Raw genomic sequence first — 27,675 nt, forward strand, 5'->3', positions numbered from 1 at the left:
AGTAAACATTGTTCGGTACACCGTTTTACAGTCCTTGCGTATGGCGAAGCTCGAGGTAACGAAAGAACCGTTGGTCGGCTGTATCACGAACATTTTTCGTAACGTAGCACACGTAGTACACAGACACTTTTGCACAAGGCACGCGGGTGCTCCGAGAAACAGGTACCTTCACCGTGAGAAGGCAGGACTGCGGTGTTGCACGGCAACGTCGCACGCCAGAATTTGGAGATGTTCTGCATCGCGTTGAAGAGAGCGCGTCAACGAGTACTCCAACAATAGTGCATGCAATGGATGTTAGTCACAGTAACGCGTGGGACGTTCTGGATTGTTCTGTGCGAGCAGTTATTACATCCGTACCACTTACAAAGGGTGCACGCTATGGGTCAAGCGACTTTTCACAACGCGTTGCCTGCTGCGCGTGTTTCCTGCACCGCTGCATCGACACGTCCCTCTACAGATGAATGTTAGATAACTAGGGACTGTGTTTTGAATTCGAAAAACAGCCATGTCTGAGCGAACGGCAAGTCTCGTACCACATACACTCCTGGAAATGGAAAAAAGAACACATTGACACCGGTGTGTCAGACCCACCATACTTGCTCCGGACACTGCGAGAGGGCTGTACAAGCAATGATCACACGCACGGCACAGCGGACACACCAGGAACCGCGGTGGTGGCCGTCGAATGGCGCTAGCTGCGCAGCATTTGAGCACCGCCGCCGTCAGTGTCAGCCAGTTTGCCGTGGCATACGGAGCTCCATCGCAGGTTTTAACACTGGTAGCATGCCGCGACAGCGTGGACGTGAACCGTATGTGCAGTTGACGGACTTTGAGCGAGGGCGTATAGTGGGCATGCGGGAGGCCGGGTGGACGTACCGCCGAATTGCTCAACACGTGGGGCGTGAGGTCTCCACAGTACATCGATGTTGTCGCCAGTGGTCGGCGGAAGGTGCACGTGCCCGTCGACCTGGGACCGGACCGCAGCGACGCACGGATGCACGCCAAGACCGTAGGATCCTACGCAGTGCCGTAGGGGACCGCACCGCCACTTCCCAGCAAATTAGGGACACTGTTGCTCCTGGGGTATCGGCGAGGACCATTCGCAACCGTCTCCATGAAGCTGGGCTACGGTCCCGCACACCGTTAGGCCGTCTTCCGCTCACGCCCCAACATCGTGCAGCCCGCCTCCAGTGGTGTCGCGACAGGCGTGAGTGGAGGGACGAATGGAGACGTGTCGTCTTCAGCGATGAGAGTCGCTTCTGCCTTGGTGCCAATGATGGTCGTATGCGTGTTTGGCGCCGTGCAGGTGAGAGCCACAATCAGGACTGCATACGACCGAGGCACACAGGGCCAACACCCGGCATCATGGTGTGGGGAGCGATCTCCTACACTGGCCGTACACCACTGGTGATCGTCGAGGGGACACTGAATAGTGCACGGTACATCCAAACCGTCATCGAACCCATCGTTCTACCATTCCTAGACCGGCAAGGGAACTTGCTGTTCCAACAGGACAATGCACGTCCGCATGTATCCCGTGCCACCCAACGTGCTCTAGAAGGTGTAAGTCAACTACCCTGGCCAGCAAGATCTCCGGATCTGTCCCCCATTGAGCATGTTTGGGACTGGATGAAGCGTCGTCTCACGCGGTCTGCACGTCCAGCACGAACGCTGGTCCAACTGAGGCGCCAGGTGGAAATGGCATGGCAAGCCGTTCCACAGGACTACATCCAGCACCTCTACGATCGTCTCGATGGGAGAATAGCAGCCTGCATTGCTGCGAAAGGTGGATATACACTGTACTAGTGCCGACATTGTGCATGCTCTGTTGCCTGTGTCTATGTGCCTGTGGTTCTGTCAGTGTGATCATGTGATGTATCTGACCCCAGGAATGTGTCAATAAAGTTTCCCCTTCCTGGGACAATGAATTCACGGTGTTCTTATTTCAATTTCCAGGAGTGTATATTCAGGGATTTCAAGACTGTTTTGGTGTCAACAATTGGGCAGGTATTCCAGATGGTCATGTGATTGGGCCATATCTCCTTCCACTCAAGCTAACTGGTCATACATAAGTGAGCTTTCTGCAAAATGCTTTGGGCCAGTTCTTGGAAGCTGTGCTACCAGATGACCGTCAGGAAATATGGCTTCGGTAAGGTGGTACAGCACCTCCCTTCTCACATGTGGTTCGGGGATATCTCAACAGATTATGTGGTGGAAGATGGATAGGCTGAGATGGTTCCACCGCGATCGTCGGATTTAAAATTTATTTGGGAGACTCTTATGGACACAGAGCTGGCACGAGTTCTGGCTCCTGCACTGGAAACTGAAGAGACACCAGGTGTGATGAAGAGTGTGTACCAGAACATGCTTCGTAGATACAATGTCTGTAACAACGTAGTCTGTTACATCGAGACGCTGTTGTAATGCATCAGTACTGTTTCTACGTTCAGTATACTGGGTTCTTTTTTGTTTTGGATTAATCTCACGTTCAAGTGTTAATACAAACACATGTGCTCAAGTGATAAATGGATGTTTTGTTATGTTCCGTTCCGAATTGTTACCTAATAATTGTAGTACCTTACGCCCAGTTCAGTTCCTCAAGCAGAAATGGATGATTTAATCATCTGAGTTGAAACCGTCGTAGAAACGATAAAGTACGTTTCCGGATATGGGTTATGTACTCACTCCCTTCTAGAAGTCATAGAAGTTTGTAACGGGAATTTACCTACATCCTGTATTTTAGCGCGATTCGTGAACAGGCTAAGACATTGTTTTCTCTCGTCATTTCCTTGCTATGGCATGGAATACTGTAGTGCAGTATGTGAGACACTGCGTTGGCGATCAACAGCCGCATTCAGTGAAGAATGAACTCGCAAATTTTGATTATGGTTCCGTATAAGTAGTAGGATACGACAGAGGAGATGGTGGCTCACCCTGTGCAGGAATCAAAACAATGTAGTGCGTTCACGAGGGAAAGTAAACACCAGGACTAAGGGAGATTCGGGTCGCTACCGGAAGAGGGCTCGGTGAACCGAAGCGTCTGGCACCAACACAAATTTTCATTTTTTTTTTTCAGAAAAATTCTACAGCTAATACGGAATCGCAACTGCAGTTGACGAGTTCATTCTGAATTGAATGCGTCTGTTGATCGTTAACGCAGTTTCTTAGAGAATGCATTGCAGTATGAATGATCAGCTTTGAATTTTCAGTCTGAACCGTCTCTAGAGACCGAGTGTGTAAGCAGAACTATGTTCCGAGATCTGTGAAGGTATACTTAAACGAGATTTGGAAGCTGTTGTAATTACTTATTTAAAAAGCGCTTCTAATCACTGTAATGGAAATGGAAATGAGCGTTTGGCGTCATTGGCCAGGAGTCCCCTTGCGGGGCAGGTCCGGCCGCCTAGATGCAGGTCTTATTACATTCGACGTCACATTGGGCGACCTGCGGGCCGGATGCGGATGAAATGATGATGAAGGCAACACAACACCCAGTCACTGAGAGGAGAAAATCTCCGATCCAACCGGGGATCGAACCGGGCCCGTAGGACCGCAATCCGTCACACTGACCACTCAGCTATCGGGATGGACATGACTGTATTAAGATACCAAGATTTACACAGAATATACTCGGCCATACCGTGCGAGAAAAAGTGATAGAAAAATAAAAGAAGGTACAGGGAACATCTCCTTATTTTAGAAACAATATCAATCCTCTTCAAAGTTGGGTTTGCAGATGTTGTCTCAACTCCACAGTTGAAACAGTACAAGATTCGCTCTACATTTTAAAAACTTCTTTATTAAAATTTTTACTTAAGCTGAAATAGCTGGGTGGGTAAAACTTATTAATTTATTTCTAAAACTGCTGAGTGAAATTGAATGCAATTAAACCTACTTTCTCTTTACTTTTTCTTATCATGTCAACACTGAACCACAATACTCTAGCGCAGCGCAATCTGACTGCTCAAAAAGATTACAACCTGACTTCAAATAATTAATTCAAAAGAATAGCCCTGACTAAAAAGAAATCTTAACAATAACCGATACATTTCATTAAGCACTTACCTCACAAATACCTTCATTACACGAACTACTGTAATACAGCGAGCGCCAATACTGCCAGCTAAGTATAAAATTCTAACTACTGAAGGCGCTAACTTCTAATGGCGATATTGTTAGCAAAGGAAAGATTTTGTTGCGTAGCAAACAATGTATTTACCTTAATAATGCGGCAACCAGTTTAAAAATCATATAATATATAAACGTTTGTGATATCCAGTTCCAAAAGATTATATAATCATCGACAAATTACATTTCCATGACAGACACACGTCCAGATCGTTCGCTCGAGCTAACACTTCAAGCGTCTAACTCCATCACCCTCTGGCTATAATGTCCCCACATCCACCACTGCTGGCTGTTCACCTCCAAGTGCCCAACAGTACTATCACTGCTGGCGACTAACTTCCAACTGCCCGACCAGCCACAGTCTCTTACAAAGAAAGCGCAGTCAGAGATTCAATGCAAAGCGCTACACAACGCTGCCAACAAAGGAGCAGCCCACTTACAATTTATTTGCCTGCCTGTGGCGCCCAGCTGGTAGCTTAGAAAAGCAAGGTAGATATTATAGAGGCAATGGTCTGAGGACAATAACATTCCTGAATTGGACTGGGCTGACCTCCATACATTGGAACAGTTTTCGGATGAGTTAGAAAGTCGACTTCTCTCCAGACCCCAGCGTCCATCAGTACCTTCTCTGGGTTCAGTTCTTGTGGAAGAACGGGCTGCCATTCCTCCACAGACATTCAGACACTTCATTAAACGTATTCCGAGCAGAGTAAAAGCCGCTATAAGAGAGAAGGTTGGACGCGCATCGTATTAACGTCCATTAATACGTATTTGGATTTTTACCATTTACATATCAAAGTATTACGGAGCACGGCCACCTCAATGTGCCGCATATTTACTAGTTATTTCGGGAGGAAAGGACATACGTCAAACTGTGAGAGTATAAGCCGTTCTAAAAGGAAAACGTGATATAAACATATTCTCTATCATTTCCGCGATGCGGCTGTCTGAAGCTCTTATGGAGGATGACAGTGCAGGTCTACAACTACATGTACATTACAAGGTGGCCCATAAGGAATAATCAGTATTCATGAATATGACACGAACGATCATTTTAAGCATGCTTATACTATTACATGGGAATAATTATTGAATCTTTAAAATTTCCTTCTTGACCGAATTTAAATTACTTGGCAAGAAGGTAATCTGTGTAGATTACAAACCGAAGATCTCCATTTCTGAATAAAAAAAAGTTCCAAGAAATTTTCTTTGATACGGAAAGTAAATTGATAACTTCAGGTTAATAACCTGCACTCTACCTTGTCGATGTGTAACCAAGTTTGAATGGTAGTAGTAATAACGGTGTACGTTTTCACAAAAGCAGAGAATGTAGTGGAAGTCTATGCAATGGAGCTGCCTACTTCGACTACCCTGATACCTGAAAACGTCCTTACTCTTCTCGCATTAGATCCACCGGGGTTTGTCGTTATGCAATGCAGCCTCTTGCTGAGAAGTGATTATCAGTCCCATAGATTTCGTAACTTCAAACAAGAGAGCAAAATTCCTCTTGTTACAGCCGTGACCGCGTACAGGTTCGTCCGCCAAATCAGTTCGCATTAATTTCGATAGAACTAAGCGACGTCTTAGTGGTGTTCGTATCAAATTAGGGGAATCGTCGAAAAAAATAAACAAACGTACCTCAGCACTCATAAACTTTGGTATATTCCCTGAACAATACTTTCCTACTCCATGCTTTCAAATATAATTAATGATCTGGTCAGTATTCTCACTTCAACTTCCTCAAATTAAGATTTATTCTTATGGCAACCTGCCATAAGGCACGCCAATACAAAGACTTCCTCTTCTACAATTAGATTATAAGAAAAAATTAATTATCCGCTTAAGATTAACATTGCTGTACTCAGAGATTACTTATGAGCGTCTCACAGGCGAATATCGCTCTTTGCCGCCCTTCAGGAATTAATGGTTATTTAATAACCTGAATATTTTATCGCTCAACGAGATAATCGAATAACTATACACATCTATCTTTATTACTGTGATATTACAAGCAATAACTATATACAAGCTATATTCAGAATGATTTCCGTGCTAGGCTACATTTAATTTACGCTTTTTTTTTTCAAGTGCGCGCCACAGACATACATTACTAGACTGGCATAGGTGCATCTTTCACTGAAGCCAGATGTTTGGTGAAGTAACAAGGCAGAGAGAGGAAGATTGTATGTGGCACTACCGAGATTTTCTGTAATGAAATGAAGTAGGCTTTACGAGGTGGTAAAAATAAGTTCTGTAGCTGAGGAAATATTTTCGTACGCTCCATGACTTTCAGACACATATTGTAGAACTGTGTTATGAGAACAACGAGTTCCATGTACACACGTTTCAAGCAGACTGTAGTCCCATAAGAACACTCAAATGAATAAAGACACTTGTTATCAACGACAAACACTTATAGGAGCACTTTCATAACGACCATGCTATTCAAAGAAAACCTGAAGTTGACCGAGACTGGTTAAAAACATATCATTAAGGTACATCTCTTGATACTTGAATTATAAAACTCCTAAAAATATACATAACCTACTGCCGGTATTTCAGACAAGACAAACTGTAATGTAATTATTTAGGCCTACATACAGTAACACAGTAAAAAATTCTTAAGATGTTTCTGATTATGCTTGTCAGGGATATGTTCCTTTCCTTGTATCTTCTGTCTGCTATACGAAAAATTACAGCCAAACACGAATCATTTATTGACAGTTATGTCAAAACTCTAAAGACGAATTTGTTACCCACATTTTTACGACTCTTTTATCAGCAAATAAACACCCGTTTAGACGTCCTTGCGCTCGCCGTCATATTGCAGTTCTAAAGCGCTGGCTTCAGTGACACTACTGATTCTGTATACGGTGTTGCCAGTCTAGTGATGTATACCTGCGGTGCACGCACGTATGTGTCTCACTCACCCAGCCTCTTTGACATTTGATTCTAGCTCAGTCCAACTCGTTATTTTCAACCTCTTTGCTCGGGATGTCTCTCTGCCAATAAGCTACCCCGTTGAAAGCGAGAGTTGTTCGTGCTGTGTTGTGCGTGAATTAGTTCGAGGGGCTGAGAGTGTATCAGTCAGAAACATCGGTTATCTGTGTAGGCTTACATACGCTGGCTCAAATGCCACACATCAACACTAATGAAGAGTACACAGGTATGGTGTATGCTTTTGGCTTCCGCGATGGTAATGCTCCTATTGTTGTCGAAGAAACCATCGGCGCTTTCCGACTCGTCGGATTTCTGATCGTAAACTGTTTACTAGAGTTTTCGGCACATCGCGAAACAGGTACTTTTACAAGTTCCCATTGTTGTTCTGAACATGTGGTTCAACAACCAGTGGAGGAACAACAACATATTGTTTAAATGGTTAAGCGTAGTCTTATCATGAGCACATGTACACTAAATGTGTTCTATCTGGGAAACCAACCGGAATAGGGGCTACTCCATACGACGTTTTTTACTCCAAATGAGCGTTCCTGAATGTTAATCAGTCCTGGGACACTCTGTTTACTCCCCAAACCACCTTGTGTGGCAGGTGTATTTTATGTACCACTATCACTTCGCCACTCACAACCTGGACCCCTTTCGCCTATTTCTGTAGCGAATAACGTGCGGTAAAAACGATTGTTGGTAAGCGTTTATGTGAGTGCGAATCTCTCTATCATTATCCCTATGATATTTTCGTCAGATAAAGAGGAAGCGTTATACAGAATTTTTTTTTAGTGTTCTTGCAACCTATGTTCTTCATATTTTAATCGTAAACTGTACTGTACTGTACTGTACTGCACTGTACCTCTCTTGTAACGTCAGCCGCTACAGTTGAGAGGAGTCTCTACATGATACTTCTGCGCTTACTATACGAACCTGTAAGGAAGGCACTGATGTTCTTGGGATTTTCTTTATTTACTGTATCAATTCTAGCTGGTAAGGGTCACTTCCTTCATGTGTGGACTACAGTTCCTGAGGATTCTTCCAGTTGCTCTCTATGTGGTATCTACACATAATACGATTAGTTTGGTTCTTTAAATACACATGCTCCCACTTACTGGATGGAAATAACTGCTTTCAATGCTTGGTCGGCAGTCATGTAATGAAACACTAACGGATCAGACATTTTCTATCCTTTTGGACAGTTACCTTCCTCTCCCCTTCCTGTCCAATAGTGAAGTCAAATTTGAAGTCTTTAGGAAGTGTACTGACTTTTACAGGCTTTTATTAACTTAACATGTTTGAAAGTGTCTTTGTGATACAAACATTTTAATATTTCGGCTGTTTACACCCCTTTTCTGTTGGTTAATTACATTACATGTCTTGCTCTGCGACTTGTGGAACGACATTTCTGATTTGCGACAGAATTTCCGTAAATACACAGCAGCGAAGTCCAGCTGGAACCCTAGCAATATCTGTCTGACGATTCTGTTGTTTACAATTCGATTTAATAAATCATCAAGACTGAAATTTGCTTCAGAATAACTCTTCCGGGCGATATTATTTTGCAGACGAAAACATAAGCAGCGTCTACTAAAAGCTCTCTCACATTTTAATGAATTTCATAAGCAAGGTCTGTGTCTGCAGGAAATTGCTCTTGACGCCAAATCCAACGGACAACAAAATTTTTTATTAATTCGGCAGGAATTCGCATCAGTAACCCGAATAATCAGATTGTACTTCAATTAAATGCGACTGAGATGTAACTTTTCTGTTTACTAGTTAGCTATCACTTCCTTCAAAGGGCGTCATGAAATGCCGAAAATCTTCCATTTTGCTTGTACTTCTACTTGTATTTTATTGTATCTCACACGTTTACCGCTCACAGATCGTTTAGAACTAGTTCCTGTGTGCAGTAGAACTTAAAGGAAGAAATTAGCAGTATTACGAATCAAATAGTAGTAATTTGTTTTTAGGTTCGATTTACAACCTATTATTTCATTCGTTTCTTATTGTAAATATCAGTTGAATTTGGAAGAGACAATAATCGATAATCCAGTCGCTTGTGAATCGCTCTCTTATCAAAAAGGTATCAAGCCGTGGTTTATTGTCAAATTGTGAATGAACTACGAGGTACAGTGGATGACTCCTGATTTCAGCTTGAAACGACAGATAAAATTTTGTCCTTTCTAATGAAATATACGCTGCAGCGCATGTGTGCAGGAACTGTCCAAGGCTGTGATCTGACGCCGGCCGCGGTGGTCTAGCGGTTCTGGCGCTGCAGTCCGGAACCGCGGGACTGCAACGGTCGCAGGTTCGAATCCTGCCTCGGGCATGGGTGTGTGTGATGTCCTTAGGTTAGTTAGGTTTAAGTAGTTCTAAGTTATAGGGGACTTATGACCTAAGATGTTGAGTCCCATAGTGCTCAGAGCCATTTTTTTTGGTGATCTGATGAGAGGCTCAAACTTGTCTTCTAGTGGAAATAGTCGATTGACTGGCAGTTTCGGTGATAGGAAGGCGTTTTTCCACATAATAGCTCTGGTACAAATAGGTGCTTTTGTAGATACCATAAAATTACATAAATCTTTAATTCTTCAGAAGAACCAAAGCTACAGTCACACCTGACCACACTGACAATGTTAATACAGTGACACGAATTAGCAATCATAGCCACGCTGTTTACTGTTGTTAACAATTGCATCAAGAAGGATACGAGAACTTTATGTTAGAAAGAGCAGATAAGCTGTTGGTAGCACAATTAATGGGCTTCATTTCGTTTCAGTGTGACGGATGTTGAGGAACTATGGGCAAAGTTAAACTAATAGCAAGTCGCGCTCTGTAGAAGTACGTGCCGAATAAGTTTCTTTTGTGTTTATTAGTGTGGTATCTAGGAAGCCTGCTTACACGGTTCGCTAGACAAACATTCAAACAGTCGTATTAATGAGTTTTATTACAAAAAGATAAGATACTATACTTAACTTCGCAATTACACAGATGTATCGCAAGCAAAGGGCGACATATAAAATGTTTCAAGTTTAAATATTGCACAACGTGGAAGGCGGCTGCTGGACAAAATCTACAGGTAGCTGATGGAAATGACGATGACTGGGAGACAGACCCAGATTTTTGCTAACGATATTACTGAACAAAAACAACGATCGGGATCCTGAACAGTCGAAGGCTCAGGAAGAACTGTTGGTACAATAGATATAAAAAATTATTTGAAGAAACTACAGACGCAATCCTTAAACAAAGTTGGAAGATGGACCTAAAGCAGCATTTGGCTATGGAGGGAAGTTTGGAGTGCAGAAAGATAGTATGAATCAGTGTGATGTTGGACATGACTATGTTGCAAAAATAGAGAAGCACGTGTCCCAGAAGGATTACAGTGCAGGCTTTGCGGGCAAATTTGGAGTGCACAAGGATCGGGTTGACAAGAGTGTAGAAGGTTGGGAATATAAAGAGAAAATGGAAAAAATGCGTCACAAAGGGACTACAGCTCTGGATTTGGTGGGAAGTTTGGAATTCAGGCAGATCGACAGGATAAGTCTGCAGCTGGTTGGCATTATGTAGAAAAGATCGAAAAATATGAGTCACAGAAAGATTATGCTAAAGGCTTTGGTGGAAGATTTGGTGTTGAAACTGACAGACACGACAAGTCTGCTTTGGGCTGGGATCATGTAGAAAAGACTGAAAAGCATGCAAGTCAAGAAGATTATGCTGTTGGTTTTGGTGGAAAATTTTTAGTCCAAGCTGACAGGCAAGAGAAGTCAGACGTTGGTTGGGATCATCATGAAAATCTTCCTCAACATGAAAGCCAACCGGATCATAAACAGGGATTTGGTGGAAAATTTGGACTCCAGTCAGCAAGAGTTGATAAATCACCACATGATTTCAGTGCAAAACCAGAAAAAGTTGGAACAAATTATGAAAATTGAAACCAGATGTTGAATCTCTCAGGCCACCCAACACACGTGAGAAGTTCGAAAAAATGGCAAAAATTGAAGAACCAAAGCAAATTGTTAAAGCATAGCCACGGAGTACTAGTAATCAAATAGTGAAAAAAAATGGTCCAAATGGCTCTGAGCACTATGGGACTCAACTGCTGAGGTCATTAGTCCCCTAGAACTTAGAACTAGTTAAACCTAACTAACCTAAGGACATCACAAATATCCATGCCCGAAGCAGGATTCGAACCTGCGACCGTAGCGGTCTTGCGGTTCCAGACTGCAGCGCCTTTAACCGCACGGCCACTTCGGCCGGCAAATAGTGAAAACTGAAGACTATATTAGAAGTGAACTAGAGATTTTTAAAACACAGCTGGTGACTCCCTCAGTACATCATGGACAAGAAGAAGAAGAAATTGCAGAACCACCTGACAAAGTGAGGTCACTTGCACCAACAGCTATGACTACACAGAATCCACTAATTTCAGATCCAACAGTGACAAACCAGAGCACAGTTGCTGATGAACAGCTGCTACCACCTACAATAGAAGATAATCTGCTATCAGAAAATATGCAATCTTCTTCTCTATAGACCATCCCAAGTCTGTGCTACATAGACAGTACAAGCGAAGTGATCTAGCTAATCAAGCTGCTATTGAACTGGGCCGTCACCAGACTGTCGTAGCGCTTATGTCCTCTTCACACAGGGGCCGCTGCTGTCGCTTTGTCTTCCTGGAGGGAAGTCCGGTCAGCGTGCGATTGGCTGACTTCTTCTCACAGCCATCTTTTCTCTCTCATTCCCAACTGGCGCGCCGGCGCTTGACATTACGCCGTAACAATTATTTTCCCATCATCACTCGCATATGAATACCTTGTTCTTTATTTATGAATAGGAGAGTATATTGTAATTTTCCCTTATTAAAATACTGTGCGGGTAATCAAACCTTGGTGTCTGTACATCAATTATTAGTTTTTGATGTCCTCTACCTCTTCGCAAGCTGCTCTGATACAGAAAGCAAGTCATACTAGTCTGGGAATTAAAAGCCTGGCAGTAAGATAGAATACCACACCCTAATGACGCAAAATTTGATTACATCTTCGTGTTGTTCGTATGCAGTGACCAGGGGAGGCAAGACTCGAATTTTATTCAGGCAGAATTCCACCGACGCAACGCTACAACACACGATTCCACAATACGTGCCCACATGTCGCCTAGTGTTGCCAAGTTTTAAAGTATGATACGAAACCTTGCTACGAATGTGATAATGCGCATAAAATTGTGTCGCCTCATATCTCCAGCTACAAGTTGCCCGCGTTCCTAGCACGTACGTCAGTCAGATCCACCGAAGAAAATCAGAATAGCGTATCGTCTCTTTGTAAATGGTACGTAGAAACAAATATGTTCTTCGTCGTAACCTGGTGTGAAACAAGGAAATCAAAACGTAATAAACTAAAATGATTGAAAAGAGCATTATTTATTGGTCCATAACCTCACAGCGAACTTTTAAACAACTGTTGGATGTCGACGAAGCTTTGTTAAATTACGATATTTTACATATTTGCTGGAGAAGATCAATCCAATGACAAAAAAATCAGAAACCCACTGTTATGAAGTATACCGACTAATGTCAGATTGTTATTGACATTCACATATTAGGCGACGTGAGATAGTTACCCTTCCTTGATTTAGATGTTCAGGATAGGTAAACCAGGTATTTCAAGAATTATCCTGCATATATGCACGTGGCTTCCATTATTTTGCAGAATATGAAAAGGAGTAGCATTACAAGCTGTTACATTTACATCCCTTATTAGGGAGACTGATTATTATTACTTGACAGGATATATGTGTCTGAATGACACGGTAACAAAAAAAAAGTTAGCTTTTCTGCAAAGAGGTACGTTAATATATTATTACGATGAACAAATTGAACAATAATTCACTGAACATCCACATCAAGTAAGGATTCTAATATGTATTACTTTCGGAACTCTACAAAAATACATGTATTGCGCACAGACAAAATTAATGTCAGAGTTAAGTTCGAATTCACAAATATTTTTAGATTATTAATATATTAAATACTAAACACACAATATTCTGGAACATTCCAGGCATACCAGCTTTATCACAATTCACACACCTACTTCCTATACCACTCTTGTCCTGGTAAGAACACAGACCGCATTTCCTCTCTTATTTCGAACAGATCAGTAGATTCGTAGTTACTTTGCTGCTGTACATCAGTTCTGTTTCTGTATTGTTCCAGTTTAACGTTTCTTCATTTCACAATTAGTTCTATGAGTGAATCGTCAAACATAAAAGACGAATTATCTTGTCTATTTCACAACTGCTTCTATGAGTTCGTCATCAAACCTCAAAGACAAATTATGTTCCATATTAGGATTATCATCTAATTTTGCAATAGCCTTTGTTATATTCGGTATTCTCCGGATTATGTTATCATCAGATACTCGTCTAGCTTAATTGGTTCTTTTGATTCCCAAGAAGATCCATGTTCCCTTGCCGGCCGGGTTGGCCGAGCGGTTCTAGGCGCTACAATCTGCAACCGCGTGACCGCTACGGTCACAGGTTCGAATCCTGCCTCGGGCATGGATGTGTGTGATGTCCTTGGGTTAATTAGGTTTAAGTAGTTCTAAGTTCTAGGGGACTGATGACCTCAGAAGTTAAGTCCCATAGTGCTCAGAGCCATTTGAACCATGTTCACTATCTAAACAAGAGGAACTGAAATATCGTTATTTGCCTGGTGACCGTGCAGGAAAAATCAACACCTGCAACAGAATCTTGTTCATCAGAGGAAGACTTAAAAGTCGCTTTTTAAGAAAAAAGAAACGGAGGATCACAGTCGGAATGGTCAGAAAATCTACTTCTTTACCTCTTGCAAGTTTCTCTTCAAAGCTTGGACCACCTCTCTCAGTACTTCGACGTCTTCCTTTTAGTGACGTAGATGGAACCTGCTCCATTTTTCACACCCCTATAAAATATTTAAAACATACGACGCTTTGTAACTTAAACAAATGTATGAAAGACAAGGCAATTACCTCCATCTACCTCTACTTACCAGAAATAAAAGTGCAACTTTTGGAAATTCGGGTCTGATAGACATGCAACAAAACTTGCATTGCTAGAAATATGTTTCACAGACACTGTGATACTTGAGAAAGCAATTATTACTTCACATGTAACTGTCACCATCAACAATAACAAGCTTGACAAAGAAATTGTATGAAACTACGGAGGCATTGCCGCCATAGCATCATCAGTATTGTAAATACAACAAAATAAAAATGCATGCTTGTCTCTCAAAGACATATTTCCTTTTAGGGGATATACTACGCCTCATGGAAACCATTTTGCTCCTTTCTTAAGGACTGTGTCACTTTTCTTTGAATTTTGTTGTTTTTACGTTCGCTGTGGAATTCTGTCCGCATTTTTTTTTTTTATTTTTGCTTTGCTTCCATAACCCTACAACAATATTTTTTTGCAAGTTTCCCCTGGCTTGTTGTTGATGTTGGCAGTCTGCTTTTTGTCCCCTGTGGAACACCGTACTGTGTTTTCTGTCCAATTTACAGAATTCATCTACTATTTTCAGTTTATCGTTTCCTTACCTAACCCTTCCAACATCACATTATTTAATTTACCTACAGTTCATTAGCCTTCTTTTATTTTTGTTGATGTCCGCCTTGTAACCTTCTGTCATAATAGAATTCTTTCACTTCAAGTGCTTTTTCCTAATTTTTTGCAGTCGTTCATAGAATTAAAATGTCATTGGCAAACTTCTAAGTTTTTATTTCCTATCCATGAACTTTGATTAAATTTCCAAATTTCTTATTCGTTTCCTTACTTGCATGCTCAATATAGAGATTGTATGGGAGCTGAGGTGGGCTGCTAAGGAGGGGGGGGGGGGGGGAGAAGATGGACAGAGAGAGGGGAAAGGAGGAAAGGAGTATATGGACTAATACAAGTTTGGAATAAAAACAAACATGGGCATTTTTCTGCAAATAAATGTTTAACAGCACGTAACACCATGGGACTCATGTACTCCGTATGTTCAGCATCCTTCCTAGTTGGCGAGTAAGTCTAGCGTGCGACACCGTATGTTCGTTTTGGCGGCTCGTGTAAAGTGCTGCCATCGACCGGCGAATGATGTGTGGTGTATCATAACTGTTAGCACTAGCGATCATTGACACGGGCGCAGCGGACACAATGGCGGTCATTCCAGTGAACAGCGACGTGCAAAGTGAACTGTGACCTTTGCCGTAAGAGTGCCGCTAAGGCCGAGCAGTGGGAACGGGACGACATCCTCGCATCTTTTCGTTAGCGCGGCCCTCTCATTGAATTCTTTCGGAAAACTCCAGATGTGAGGCCATTCTGATTCATCAGTACAAGTATATCGCTGCAGTTGCCTCTGTCCTCTCATAGCTACAGCGCTTCAAGAAATACTCGCACCAGCTAATAACGTCACCTTGTTCACCTCTCTGTAGTAAAAGGTTTCTAGCAAGCTACAAGCTAGCACTGTCTGCGTGTTTTGTCCTCTTGGGTGTGCCGACAGCACCTCGTGTCTTCCAGGTACAAATTTTTATACAGCGCATAGCCCGTCGCCGTCATCATGTGCTCCCCCACGTGTTAAAGTGTCCACTTTGTTACTGCTCCCTTAACGTGTGCTTTATGCCCTCCCATTTGGCTTTGGTAAAGGAGGCGGTAGCCCTTCCCTTTGCCTTGCCTCAGCACATACAAAGGAAAGTACCGGGGCGATTAAAGATGTCAGGAACGACAACTAATAAGCCCCTTTTGAGGGCTAGGCACCACATGCCGATACGTCACTACCCACTAAGAAGAGGAAGAGGCAACGGAATACACATGTTAGGAAGACAGTCCATCACTGACCTAAGTAGTTTGTTACTCGATACAAAAAATTACACTGTAAGAAAAAAAAAATCGACGCACCACGAAGGAGCTATCCGAATGGGATGGAAATCGGTAGATGTGATGTATATGAATGAACAAACAAGTGATTACAATTACAGAAAAATTGGATTATTTAATCAAGAGAAATAGCTTCAGAAAATCAATACCGCGTTGGTCCCTTCTATAAACACTTATTCGGCTCGGCATTGATTGATCCACCTGAGAGATACTGTGTCAAATTCTGTCCAATTGGGTTAGATCGTCAAAATCGTGGAATGATTCCAGGGCCCTGCCCGTAGTACTCCAAACGTCCTCAATTGGAGAAAAGTCTGGCGATATTGCTGGCCGAGGTAGGGATTGGCAATCACGAAGACAGGCAGTACAAACTATCGCCGTGTGCGAAAGGCCATTATCGTGCTGAAAATGAAGCGCAGGATGGTTTGCCTTGAAGGTAAACAAAACGGGGTGTAGAATATCGTCGGCGTACCGTTGTGCTGCAAAGGTCCTGCTACGAAAAGAAAAGGCATCCCGGACCATCAGTGCTGGATCTCGGACGGTATGGCGGGCGGCAGTTAGGTTGCAGGTAAGTCTCCCCTGACCATCGGGGCTCACTGAAAACATGCTACTCCCGTCAATCACATTACAGATGGAAGACGTTTCTACCGCTTATCCTCGTGCTTGCCAAACCCTGTCTTGATCAGCAAAGCCGCCAGATCTCCACCCTGTCGAGGACGTTTGGAATGTTACAGACAGGACCCTCCAGCCATCTCAGGATGCTGACCCTCTAACGCGATAATTGGACAGAATTTGACACGATATCCCTCTGGTGAACATCCAGAAACCCTACCAATCAGTGCCAGACCGAAGAATTGCTAGCACAAGGGCTAGAAGTGGATCAATGCGTCATTGACTTTCTCAGTTTCAGAAACTCATCTCTTGAATAAATAATCAAATTTTTCTGAAATTCAATCATCTCTTGGTTTTGTGAACAAAAAACAAACATCACATCTATAAATTTATGAGCCATTCGGAAAATCGTAATGCGTCGTTTTTTTTCTGTTGTAATGTTACCAAACGGAGAAACTAAAGAGCAACATCTGATGATACCGACAAATAATGCAGTAAAGTATTAAGCCAAGAAGGCTCTAGAAACTGGAGGCTTGCCCAAGAAGAGACAATGGATTTGTTTCCTTACAAGCTTCTCATGTTAGTAAAAATACTCTTTGCAGGTCTGAAAGCCACTATGTTAGTAGTGAGCTTCGATTAATTGGCTTCTCCAATCCTCCTTAACAATCGCGGTGAATGACGGCCAAAAGCTTTAACAATTTTCCCGTTCTCTGGTAGATTTTCCGAACACAGTAAACTCTTGCGGAGCATTGATATACAATAACAAATGCGGTTGGGAAGCAACTTTTTACTGTATGAGACAAAGTGATCAAAATTGCAGTGAGAAGAAATAAACAGCAATTCTGATAAATTTACCGAGATGACAGAATTAACGACTGCCTGCGACTGTGAAATTTAGGGCCCCGTTCTACGTCCGTTCGTTCCCACGTAAAATCTTCATTCCCACAACGGTTTCATTCTTTTCTTCTTCATACTCTTTGAATTTCTTTTTCCCAACCACTTACCAACAACCTGAGAATCACAAAATTGTATTTCCAATTTCGAATCTTTACAGGACAAGTTCCGGTTCCAGCACTTGCCAAAAAAGAGTTAAACATAAATTTTAATTAAATAAAGCAGTGATGAAGTAACGATGGTGATGTGTGTTCTTCTGATGCGTTTGAGTTCTGCTGGAAAGGGTTGGTAGCAGGCAAGAAATTTTGATATCGAAGGTAATGAAGACGATGACGCATTAAATGATGGTTGGAGGAAGGATAGAATGCATACCTTAGACTACGAGCAGGAATACATCTAGGAAAGAAAAATGGAAATTGAAGCATTGATCTGGAATGGTTTAGATCGGTTAAACCTTTTAGGGAGGGTAGTTTGCATTCTCATTTCACAGTGTGAGGGTGGGCGGTTAAAACTGAACTGGAAATAACTTAGTGTGTTATGAGACAAAACTGATCTGGGATGCTACGCGCAGCAGCAAAGCACTATTTCTAGGGATGAGAACTACAACTGGAGATGCGGTGAAGGCCAGAGTGGTTTAGGTATTTGAGACTGTGTAGGAATTTCATCAGAAGTTCCTGGATGCAGATCGGAGGAGGAAATCGGTCGCGGAAGCGAGACGGAATGTTCGTTTTCAAGGATTTGAGAAAGGTAAGGCTTGGAACCAAAGTGGGTCAATTCTAGATTTGCTCTGGTGAAGGTAAGATGGATGAGTCCTGTGTATATGCATCATCAGATCAAAAGTTTCCAGAAGCCTGTTATTGGATATTAACGTGAGGTGTGTCCACCTATCGCTGACGGTTTAAGGTCTGATGGGGACAATTTCATTGAAATGTCTGAATGTCTGTGGAGGAATGGCACCTCATCCTTCTTGAAGAACGCAGATAAATTAAGGTCAGGTGCGGGATCGATGTTCTAACTCACTTCAGAGATAGAAAGTACCACCACAGCTGTATCTTCAGAATGTCTTTATTCTGTCACACGACATGGTATCGAGTATAGATTCCTGTTGAAAGCTGAAAGCTACCATACGTGTAAAAGCGCCAAGGACATTAATACTCTTTTGGTATTGGAGGGGCCTGAAGATGGCGGTGATGTACCGCTAATACTAGTCGCGTGATAGAATAAAGATGTTCTCAACATAAAGCTGTGGTGATACTTTTTGTCATATACACCATCAGTTGAAGTACCTCGTCCATGCATAAACCACTCGAAAATATTCCTTTGAATTCAGGTCGGGGCGGCTCCCTACGCTGGAGGTTCGAGTCCTCCCTTGGGCATGGGTGTGTGTGTGTGTGTGTTGTCCTTAGCGCAAGTTAATTTAAAGTAGTGTGTAAGCCTAGGGACCGATGACCTCAGCAGTTTCATCCCACAGGAACTTACCGAAAATTTCAGGTCGGGGCTCTGGGCAGGCCAGCCCATGTCGGTAACGATTTCGTCCACAACAATTGCCTCACAAATGCTGCTTACTGGCATAGTACACTGTCATGCCAATATAAACGATCTTCGGATGAAGCAGTGATATCAGCACCCAACGGACTTCGAAATGCGCTTCAGTATCAGTCACCATACGACCAGCTGGTCGAATCGTTCGGTTTCAAGATTTTTGGGGCACCGGATGAGACAGTGTCCCGATCTGGGACCACGTGGAAACGTGAGAACAGGCAAACTCGTCATCATGGTTCCGGTCGACGATGTCTCAATATCGGAATGGATTACCTCACTATACACAAGTCACATCGTTATCCCTTCACATTTCCACTTGCCATCTGAGGAATCCCTGAAACTTTCTGTGTCATCACAGATCATTGATCGGAGACTAGTAACAGCTAGACAAGGGAATTATCGACCCATCCGTGGACCGTCGTTAAAACCTCAACTGCAGATGAGTGGCGTCGCAGAATCTCATTTGCGACAGCATCAGGATGTCGTTTTTCAACACGACAATGTTCATCCACACATGGTCTGCGTGATGTTGAGGTACTCCCGTGGCAGCGAGATCCACAGACCCGTCCTCGACAGAACACGTGTGGGCCCAGCTCCGACGCCAGCTTCGTCACGGTGTCAGTATCAAGGCTATCAAGGGCCACTTACAACAGTTGTGGGTGATCTTGCCTCAAGAGTGGAAGCAACGGCCTTATTGCAGTCTCCTTACCGAATAAGTGCATGCATCAAGGTCAAAGGGGGCTCCAGGTCACCATGAAAAATGGGCTCATACTGCCAAGTTCTTTGTAAATTCAAATCGGTTTCATAATCACTGAAATTACGTCACATAGCTCATCAACCCGTGAAGTTTTATTTCGTCTCCTTTTCATATTCTGGGTACTTCACTATTTTTGGCCAGTTAGTGTATTATATAAGAAATCAATGATTCCGATTACATACATTGGATATCCTCTGCTCGAACGAATGGTATACAAACTCTGCGGATGAACTGTAAAATTATCTCTGTTGACCATATTTAATATCTTTACGGCTGTATATCATAGGACTTTTGCTGTCTTCGAAGTGTTCTGTGGATCGTGCAAGTGATGTTTAATGTATGTTTCTACCTGAGGTAAGTAGAAAAAAACCGGAAGTAAGATTCTGAGGAAATTCGCCATTAGTTGTAAATACAGATCCATTATTAATTACAAAATTACACCTGTTAACATACTGCAGTAAAGGTAACAGAGAAATGTGGCACCTCACACATCAAGAACATCACGTATAAATACCATAAACTACGAAAAAATGGGAATCATTTCCTAAAGAGCGTCGAGCAAAAAATAAGAGAACCATTACTAGCAGTAGTAAAAGTAATTCCATAAACAAATCCATTATAAACTGCACAAATAAAAATAACTTTAGAAACAAGCTTCAAAGGTGTTGCAGAAATGTGCAGTATTATGAAACAGTAAATGTTGCATAACAACTCGTCATTACGTTAAGAAACACTAATGTGAATAACAAAACAGCTTACATCTTAAGCATCGAGTATAGATGAATGTAAAGTAAGTGAGAAATGTGAAATAAGAGCGAACTATTAATTAAAAAAAAATAATAAAAATCGTTCATCGGAGCCTGCCGTTACATTGAAAGACCCATAAAATAACTAATGAATGAAGTTAAATCTCAAAAGCAGTGAATGTAATTAAACACAAGGCGAAATGTGTAAGATGAAGAGAGTAGGTGGTTAGACAGCGAATAAGTTAATTGGAGGGTCAGCAGAATGTAGTAAGTTCGGAACAGGAAGCAGCAATGTGAGATTAAAGCTTAAATCTTAAGCTTAAAATTAAAAAAAAAATGCAAATGTATGACACTTCGAAAGGTAACATTCACAGATAACAGCGAGTATGAAATAGTAAGTCATTTGTAAAGGAATTAAAATGCAGCAGACGACGCTATGAGAACAGCTCGGAAGAAATTCCGTAGACAGCGTTATACATAGGCGTTCTGATGAGGAGATGGCAGATATGAAGCTCATGCATGAGTTCAATGAATACAATGAGAGAGTGGTATAAGGACGCTAAGCTGAAGTGTTCGCACATCACGATGCTTTTCAACTGCAACTTTCGTACACTTCATCAGTAAACCTACTCATACTGGTACGGTTCACTGAAAGGCACAACATAATTATATACTCTACAAGCCACCATGCCTCAACTCAAGAATAGTTCATGGTTCAGTTTATGCTTGAAACTGTAATAGGTTAATGTATATGTACGGAGCTGTGTTAGCTCTAATCTGGTCCGTATTTACGTACGCAGGGTGGATAACTTGGATCTGTGATCTGTTTAATTACACAGCTCTGCAAGACCTAAGTACGAGACAGAAAAGTAACATACGATATTAAATACTCGGTGGAAATGAATGAAAGTGCGGAAGCATGTGGCCAGACGTCTTCCATTAGTGCACAGAAGGCTCGACTCAAATGGCGAGAGGTGGACGTGATTGTACCGCCAAGTGGGGCCGGCCACAGAATAAGAAGCTGTTGAAGATAGGGAGAGGACACTCTGTGTCAATCGGCGAGCTGTTACTGTGTACCGTGATGTTCTTCGTTACAACATGGCCCGGTGACAAAATCTGAACGACGTCACACGGGAGAATAATTGGTAAACTGGAAGAAGGACGAAGTGTGGCGAGTGTGGCGCTAGACAGCACTGTTTGTGGCATGGGGAGCGTTCCGAAGTACAGGCACTTTTGCCCGAAGGAGAGGAAGGAAGTGGTCGGATGCGGTTGACTACAGCAATATTTTCTTTTCATTATTTTATTATTGGTAAGATTCTATGGACCCAAACTACTGAGGTCATCGGTCCCTAAGGTTACACACTACTTAACCTAACTTAAACTAACTTACGCTAAGGACAACATACACACCCAAACCCGAGGGAGGACTCGAGCCTCCGACGTGGGAGGGCGGGGTTGGGGGGGGGGGGGAAGGGTGCAGCAGTACGAACCGTGACAAGATGTCCCCGACCACGCGGCTATAACAACTGATGACCGCTACATTGTGCATTAGACAAGCAAGGACCTACGTGCACTTGCAGCCACATTTAACAGGACTGTAACGCACGAAATCGCACGCTGCACACGTGCACAGCAACTGGTGCTTGCTTGTTCCTCTCGGGTGAGAGCAGATTCAGTCTGAGAAGTGATTCAGGACGTATCTTATATGTAGAGATGTCGGAACACGTAATGAACCCAGGAATGTTGTCCAGCATGATCACTTTGGCAATCCAGATGTTATCATGCAGGGAGTAATAACATTACCAGGGTATACTGACCTCCAAATCTTTGAACACCGAGTACTCACTGATCAACGTTATTGTAACACTGTATTGCTTTCTCGTATACGTCTTTTCAGTGGTGAATGAGGTCCTACCTTCATTTTTATGAGCGACAATTCGAGACCACATTGAACAGTGCAGGTACTAGAACTGAAGGTTTTTAGGCGAATAGACTGGATTGCCCATTCTCCTGACGTAAATCCCATCGAAAACGTGTGAGGTGCATTGGGGAGGGATACTGCAGCACCTCTAGGTGCACCAACGACCATCCAGAAATTGTTCGAAGCGCTAGTGGAGGAACTGAACGCCCTACCACAACCTTGGGACTAGCATTGGAGCACGTTAAGAGCTTGCATTGACACCTGTGGTGATTACACACCCTATTAAGAACGATGTCCTTAAATAAAAGAGTCTTTTTCTGTTCGCTTCATTGCGGTTTCTTTAGTTATTTACTGTATTATACTGTGGCATTTCTATCCATGAATGGTCGTAGTTTCATGTTGCTTGGCAGTGAAACGTCATGCGAAAGTTACTCTCGTCATTAAGTTTGGCACACCATTGTAGTTTTGGGTGAATCTCAGTTTGGATCTCTCAACTACAAGACCACCAGTTTCTTTCCAGAGTACGACGCTGGACTGATAACCCTTCTAAGTAGCTCCCAAATTTTATCACGCACGTAGTTGTTCATAAGTGCAGATTTTATAACAACTTTGCTTGTTTTTCACGTTGATCAATTTCGTTATTAATTTTTGGCAGCAGTCTTCTGAGATTAGATTCGTTAATTCTTTAGAAATCGATACAGACGTATTTTGCAGCAATAAAATATAAGAAAATGGGACACGGTGCAGATACAATCTTAATTGTGGAAGTTCGTGAGTCTCTAAGCCAGCATTCAAGCCCGCAGCAAGAAACATAACCCGTGGTTAACTTTAAGGGTCTCACCGTTCTGTCACGTGACTCCGTCGTTGTGATAAAAGAAGTACTAATATAAACGTAGTAGGTCAGGCTGATGTAGATTATCTGGTCAACAACTATCAGACACCAATTAGTTGACGTTAATAAGAGGATGTCCGCCAGTTGCCTTTATGACGGCTCAAACTCTGCCAAGGACAGTTTCAGTGACACGTCTGCAAGTCTGTGGCGGGGTGGCACCCTTCTCTTCCTCAAGAACCGAAGCCAGAGAATACAGTCGTCATTGATGTTGGTGTCTGGAGCGAAGTCGACACTCTGACTCATCCCTAAAGAGTTCTACTGGTTTCAGTTGAAGACATTGATCAAGCCACCTCATTTCAGGAATGCTTTTATGCACGAACAACTGCCTGACAAATGACAAGGTGCTTGTCATGTTGACAAAATCGTCCTCTCCACAGCGTTCCTCTACTGTACTCATACACAGTGCTTTAAAAAGTCTTCACATCCTTCCGTGTTTAGCGTTTTCTTAAGTGTAATAAACACTCTAAACAAGAAAAACACCCCCAGTGCCGAAGCATCACCACCTCCGTGCTCCACTGTTCGCTCTACACATGATGGCAGGTAACGTTCTCCAGCCATTCACCAAACACGAACCATTCCATGGGATTGTCACAGAATACGTGATTCATAGCTCCAAATCATGCATTTGCATTCACAGACTGTGTAATGTCACCGCTGATTTCACCGCCTCAAGCGTCGCGTCGCACTGTCTACGGAAATTTGAAACGAGAGGCTGATCGAGCTATTGTAGGGGATGGTGAGTTAAGTGGCCACACGAAGGAAAACTGGATTTTCATCAAAGCATGGTTACTGATACAACCTTACTGCTTATACATTCTGAAACATATGTATTGTGAGGTATCAATCAAATATTTCTAAGTTTGAAGGAAAATAATATATGAGAGCTATAAGCAATTTTCTAACATAGTGGCCATTTTTCCATACCTTAGGGTTGGGGGGGGGGGGGGGGGGGGAGGTTAAAGCGGTCAGTGCCGTCACAACATGATACCATGTTTGTTGTTCTGCTTTTCGGATGTATTTTTAGGCGTCTTGATACCCTCTGACAGAATACCAAGCGCCTGGAGCAGACTATTTTCAAACGGAGTTTTGTACTACGCCAAATACAACTGAACAAAGATGGTTTTAAATAATATTGCTTAATTAATTCAAAATCGTTAGTAAACAATAGAATGAGGGATGAGACCTTTGTGTATAAAAGGATTTAGAACCAATCTGGTCTTTGTTCTTACGTGAGATGTGTGGAAGTAACAAATTCTTATTGGGTAAATACTAGACCACGTTTCCCACAACTAACCTGATGACATTTTACCGATCGGCCACCATGTCAGCATTAGCAGTTCACAGAAGAAACTATCAAAACGAAAGAAACAACAAGGAACTACTTTTAGAGACCAAAGGATGTTGTTTCAATATTGATAGGGTGAATGTAAGTATTACTCTGCGCACAAGTGAGGCAGGTAACACGAATAACTTAAATTACTTACATCAGACGCCTGGAAATCAGGAATGTTTGTACTAAAAATTAAATGAACGAGCTTCTTCTGGCAAACTCAGTGCAACTGCTATGGTGGACATCAGAATTGGTTTGACCACTTCTCGGCAGGTGACAGCTCTTTTCAGGACAAAAAAAATGCAGTGGCCACATTTCACGCCCTGACCACTTCACCCTACTTTCCCCTATCCCAACCTCTTCTGCTCCCTACGTACAGTCACTGGACCACTGGTATCACTTTGGAACCAACGAGTGATTTCTTCCGATTATTTCATACGATTTTTACAACCACCTTCTGCAATCTCGGCGTTCCCCTTTCCCCTTTTCGTCAGTACATGGAGTCTGTCTGGTATTGTTTTTCCTATGACTGTTCCTTTGCGGTTCCACTTCACATTCACATCACCAGCAGTGAACTTGATCAGCTTTAGATGAGCTGAAGCGGGTTTGTCACATGCAGTGACTGTTCCACGTCCTGGCGACCATTTTTGCAGCCTCTGTTTCTCTGCTCACAACAACTGTAAGTAGGCTGTTTAGGTTTTTATGTTGGTAACACCACGTAGCGCTCTATATGAAAATCTCTGACTGTGCTGTGTGAAGTCTGTGGTCGGTTTGCATTGTTGGAATATTTGCTATTGTAGTGTTAGGCAGTTGAATGTGAACAGCGCGTAGCGTTGCGCAGTTGGAGGTGAGCCGCCAGCAGTGGTGGATGTGGGGAGAGAGATGGCTGAATTTTGAGAGCGGATGATCTGGACGTGTGTCCATCAGAAAGAGTAAATTTGTAATACTGTATATCATGAACATATGGCTCTGAGCACTATGGGACTTAACATCTATGGTCATCAGTCCCCTAGAACTACTTAAACCTAACTAACCTAAGGACATCACACAACACCCAGTCATCACGAGGCAGAGAAAGTCCCTGACCCCGCCGGGAATCGAACCCGTGAACCCGGGCGCGGGAAGCGAGAACGATACCGCACGACCACGAGCTGCGGACTATCATGAACATATACATATATATATATATATATATATATATATATATATATATATATATATATATATATATATAATGACTTTTGAATATTATTAAGGTAAATACATTGTTTGTTCTCTATCAGAATCTCTCATTTGCTAACAATGCCTATCAGTAGTTAGTGCCTTCAATCCTTCAGTAGTTAGAATCTTTTATTTAGCTGGCAGTATTGGCACTAGCTGTATTGCAGTAGTTCGAGTATCGAAGATTTTTGTGAGGTAAGTGATTCATGAAAGGTATAGTTTATTGTTAGTCAGGGCCATTCTTTTGTAGGGATTATTGAAAGTCAGATTGCGTTGCGCTAAAAATATTGTGTGTCAGTTTAGTGTTGATCAGAATAAGTAAAGAGAGAAATGTCTGAGTACGTTCAGTTATGCTCAGCTGTTTGAAAATCAAATAACATAAGAGGTTTATCAGTACAGTAATTCATTAATTTTTCCAAGGGGATGTTTCACAAGATACCGGGTGATCAAAAAGTCAGTATAAATTTGAAAACTTAATAAACCACGGAATAATGTAGATAGAGAGGTAAAAATTGACACACGTGCTTGAAATGACATGGGGTTTTATTAGAATCAAAAAAAAAGTTCACAAAATGTCCGACAGATGGCGCTGGACAGCAAAACGTCAGTAACTGCGCATGACAATCGTGTAAAAAGGAGCGTGGCCTCCCAGGTCCCCAGACCTCAGTCCGTGCGGTTATTGGCTTTGGGGTTACCTGAAGTCGCAAGTGTATCGTTATCGACGGACATCTCTAGTGATACTGAAAGACATCTGACGCCAATGCCTCACCATAACTCCGGACATGCTTTACAGTGCTGTTCACAACATTGTACCTCGACTACAGCTATTGTTGAGGAATGATGGTGGACATATTGACAATTTCCTATAAAGAACATCGTCTTTGCTTTGTCTTACTTTGTTATGCTAATTATTGCTATTCTGATCAGATGAAGTGCCATCTGTCGGACACATTTTGCACTTTTGTATGTTTTTGGTTCTAATAAAACCCCATGTCATTCCAAGCATGTGTGTCAATTTGTACCTCTCTATCTAGATTACTCCGTGACTTATTCAGTTTTCAAATTTATACTGACTTTTTGATCACCCAGTACTTCTAGCTTCCTTTTATACTATCAGGCCTTCCCCTCCTCTCATCTAGTGGTCAATGCCGAATTACAATGAACTGTCCGCATACTTTTTGTCATCCAACTATGCTTATATCACCATCTTCGGGTCTAACCAGTGGAAGGTTACCATTAGCACTAAGCGAAGGAACATGCGGACTAGATCCTGTGACCTATCCCTTTAACTGCTCTGGACAAGTTAACGCGCGAGCCTTCGTACCTGTCCTTGTGTGCTCTGAACGTGTTTACGCGCGCCACCAGTCCTTCTACCTGGTACTCTGAACGTGTCTACACGTCCAGAGCAGTTAAAGGGCTAAAGGGCTATGTAGTATGGAACTGCCTACTACATGTCACGAGAGACGAACACGCCTGTATAAAAGGAGATGGGGAAATACTGTGTGGTGAATAAAGACGCAGTTACGGCTTTACGGGTCGGTGAGGGGAGGTCAGTGACTTCAAACGTCATTGGATGCCACCTGAGTAAATCCATCAGGAACATCTCAGTCGACTGTTGGTGATGTGATTGCAAAAAGGGATAGGGGAAGGAACAAGCACAGCTAAACGAAATCCACGCAGGCCACATGTACTCGTGGAGAGAGACTATCGAGCACTGCAGAGGGTGGGGGTAAAAAATCGCATGAAAGCAGCGGAAGCAATTAGTCATGAGTTACAGACTACTTCAAATAGCGCAATGGCTGT

The 27,675-nt window shown here is 42.6% G+C and overlaps 1 protein-coding gene and 1 pseudogene across 1 annotated transcript in view; one reads left to right on the forward strand and one right to left on the reverse strand.

Moving 5' to 3' along the window:
- LOC124594624 (synaptotagmin-15-like) overlaps positions 1-4,958 on the reverse strand; it is a 159,341-nt gene extending 154,383 nt beyond the window's left edge. Inside the window, exon 1 of the mRNA XM_047132996.1 lies at positions 4,909-4,958. Coding sequence (XP_046988952.1) covers positions 4,909-4,958 — 50 coding nt within the window. The remainder of the gene's footprint in view (positions 1-4,908) is intronic.
- Positions 4,959-5,062: 104 nt separating this feature from the next.
- On the forward strand, positions 5,063-11,098 carry LOC124594626 (annotated as a pseudogene).
- The last annotated feature ends 16,577 nt before the right edge of the window (positions 11,099-27,675 follow it).

This window comes from Schistocerca americana, chromosome 2 (genome assembly GCF_021461395.2).
Source record: "Schistocerca americana isolate TAMUIC-IGC-003095 chromosome 2, iqSchAmer2.1, whole genome shotgun sequence".
NCBI classification, from domain to species: Eukaryota; Metazoa; Arthropoda; class Insecta; order Orthoptera; family Acrididae; genus Schistocerca; species Schistocerca americana.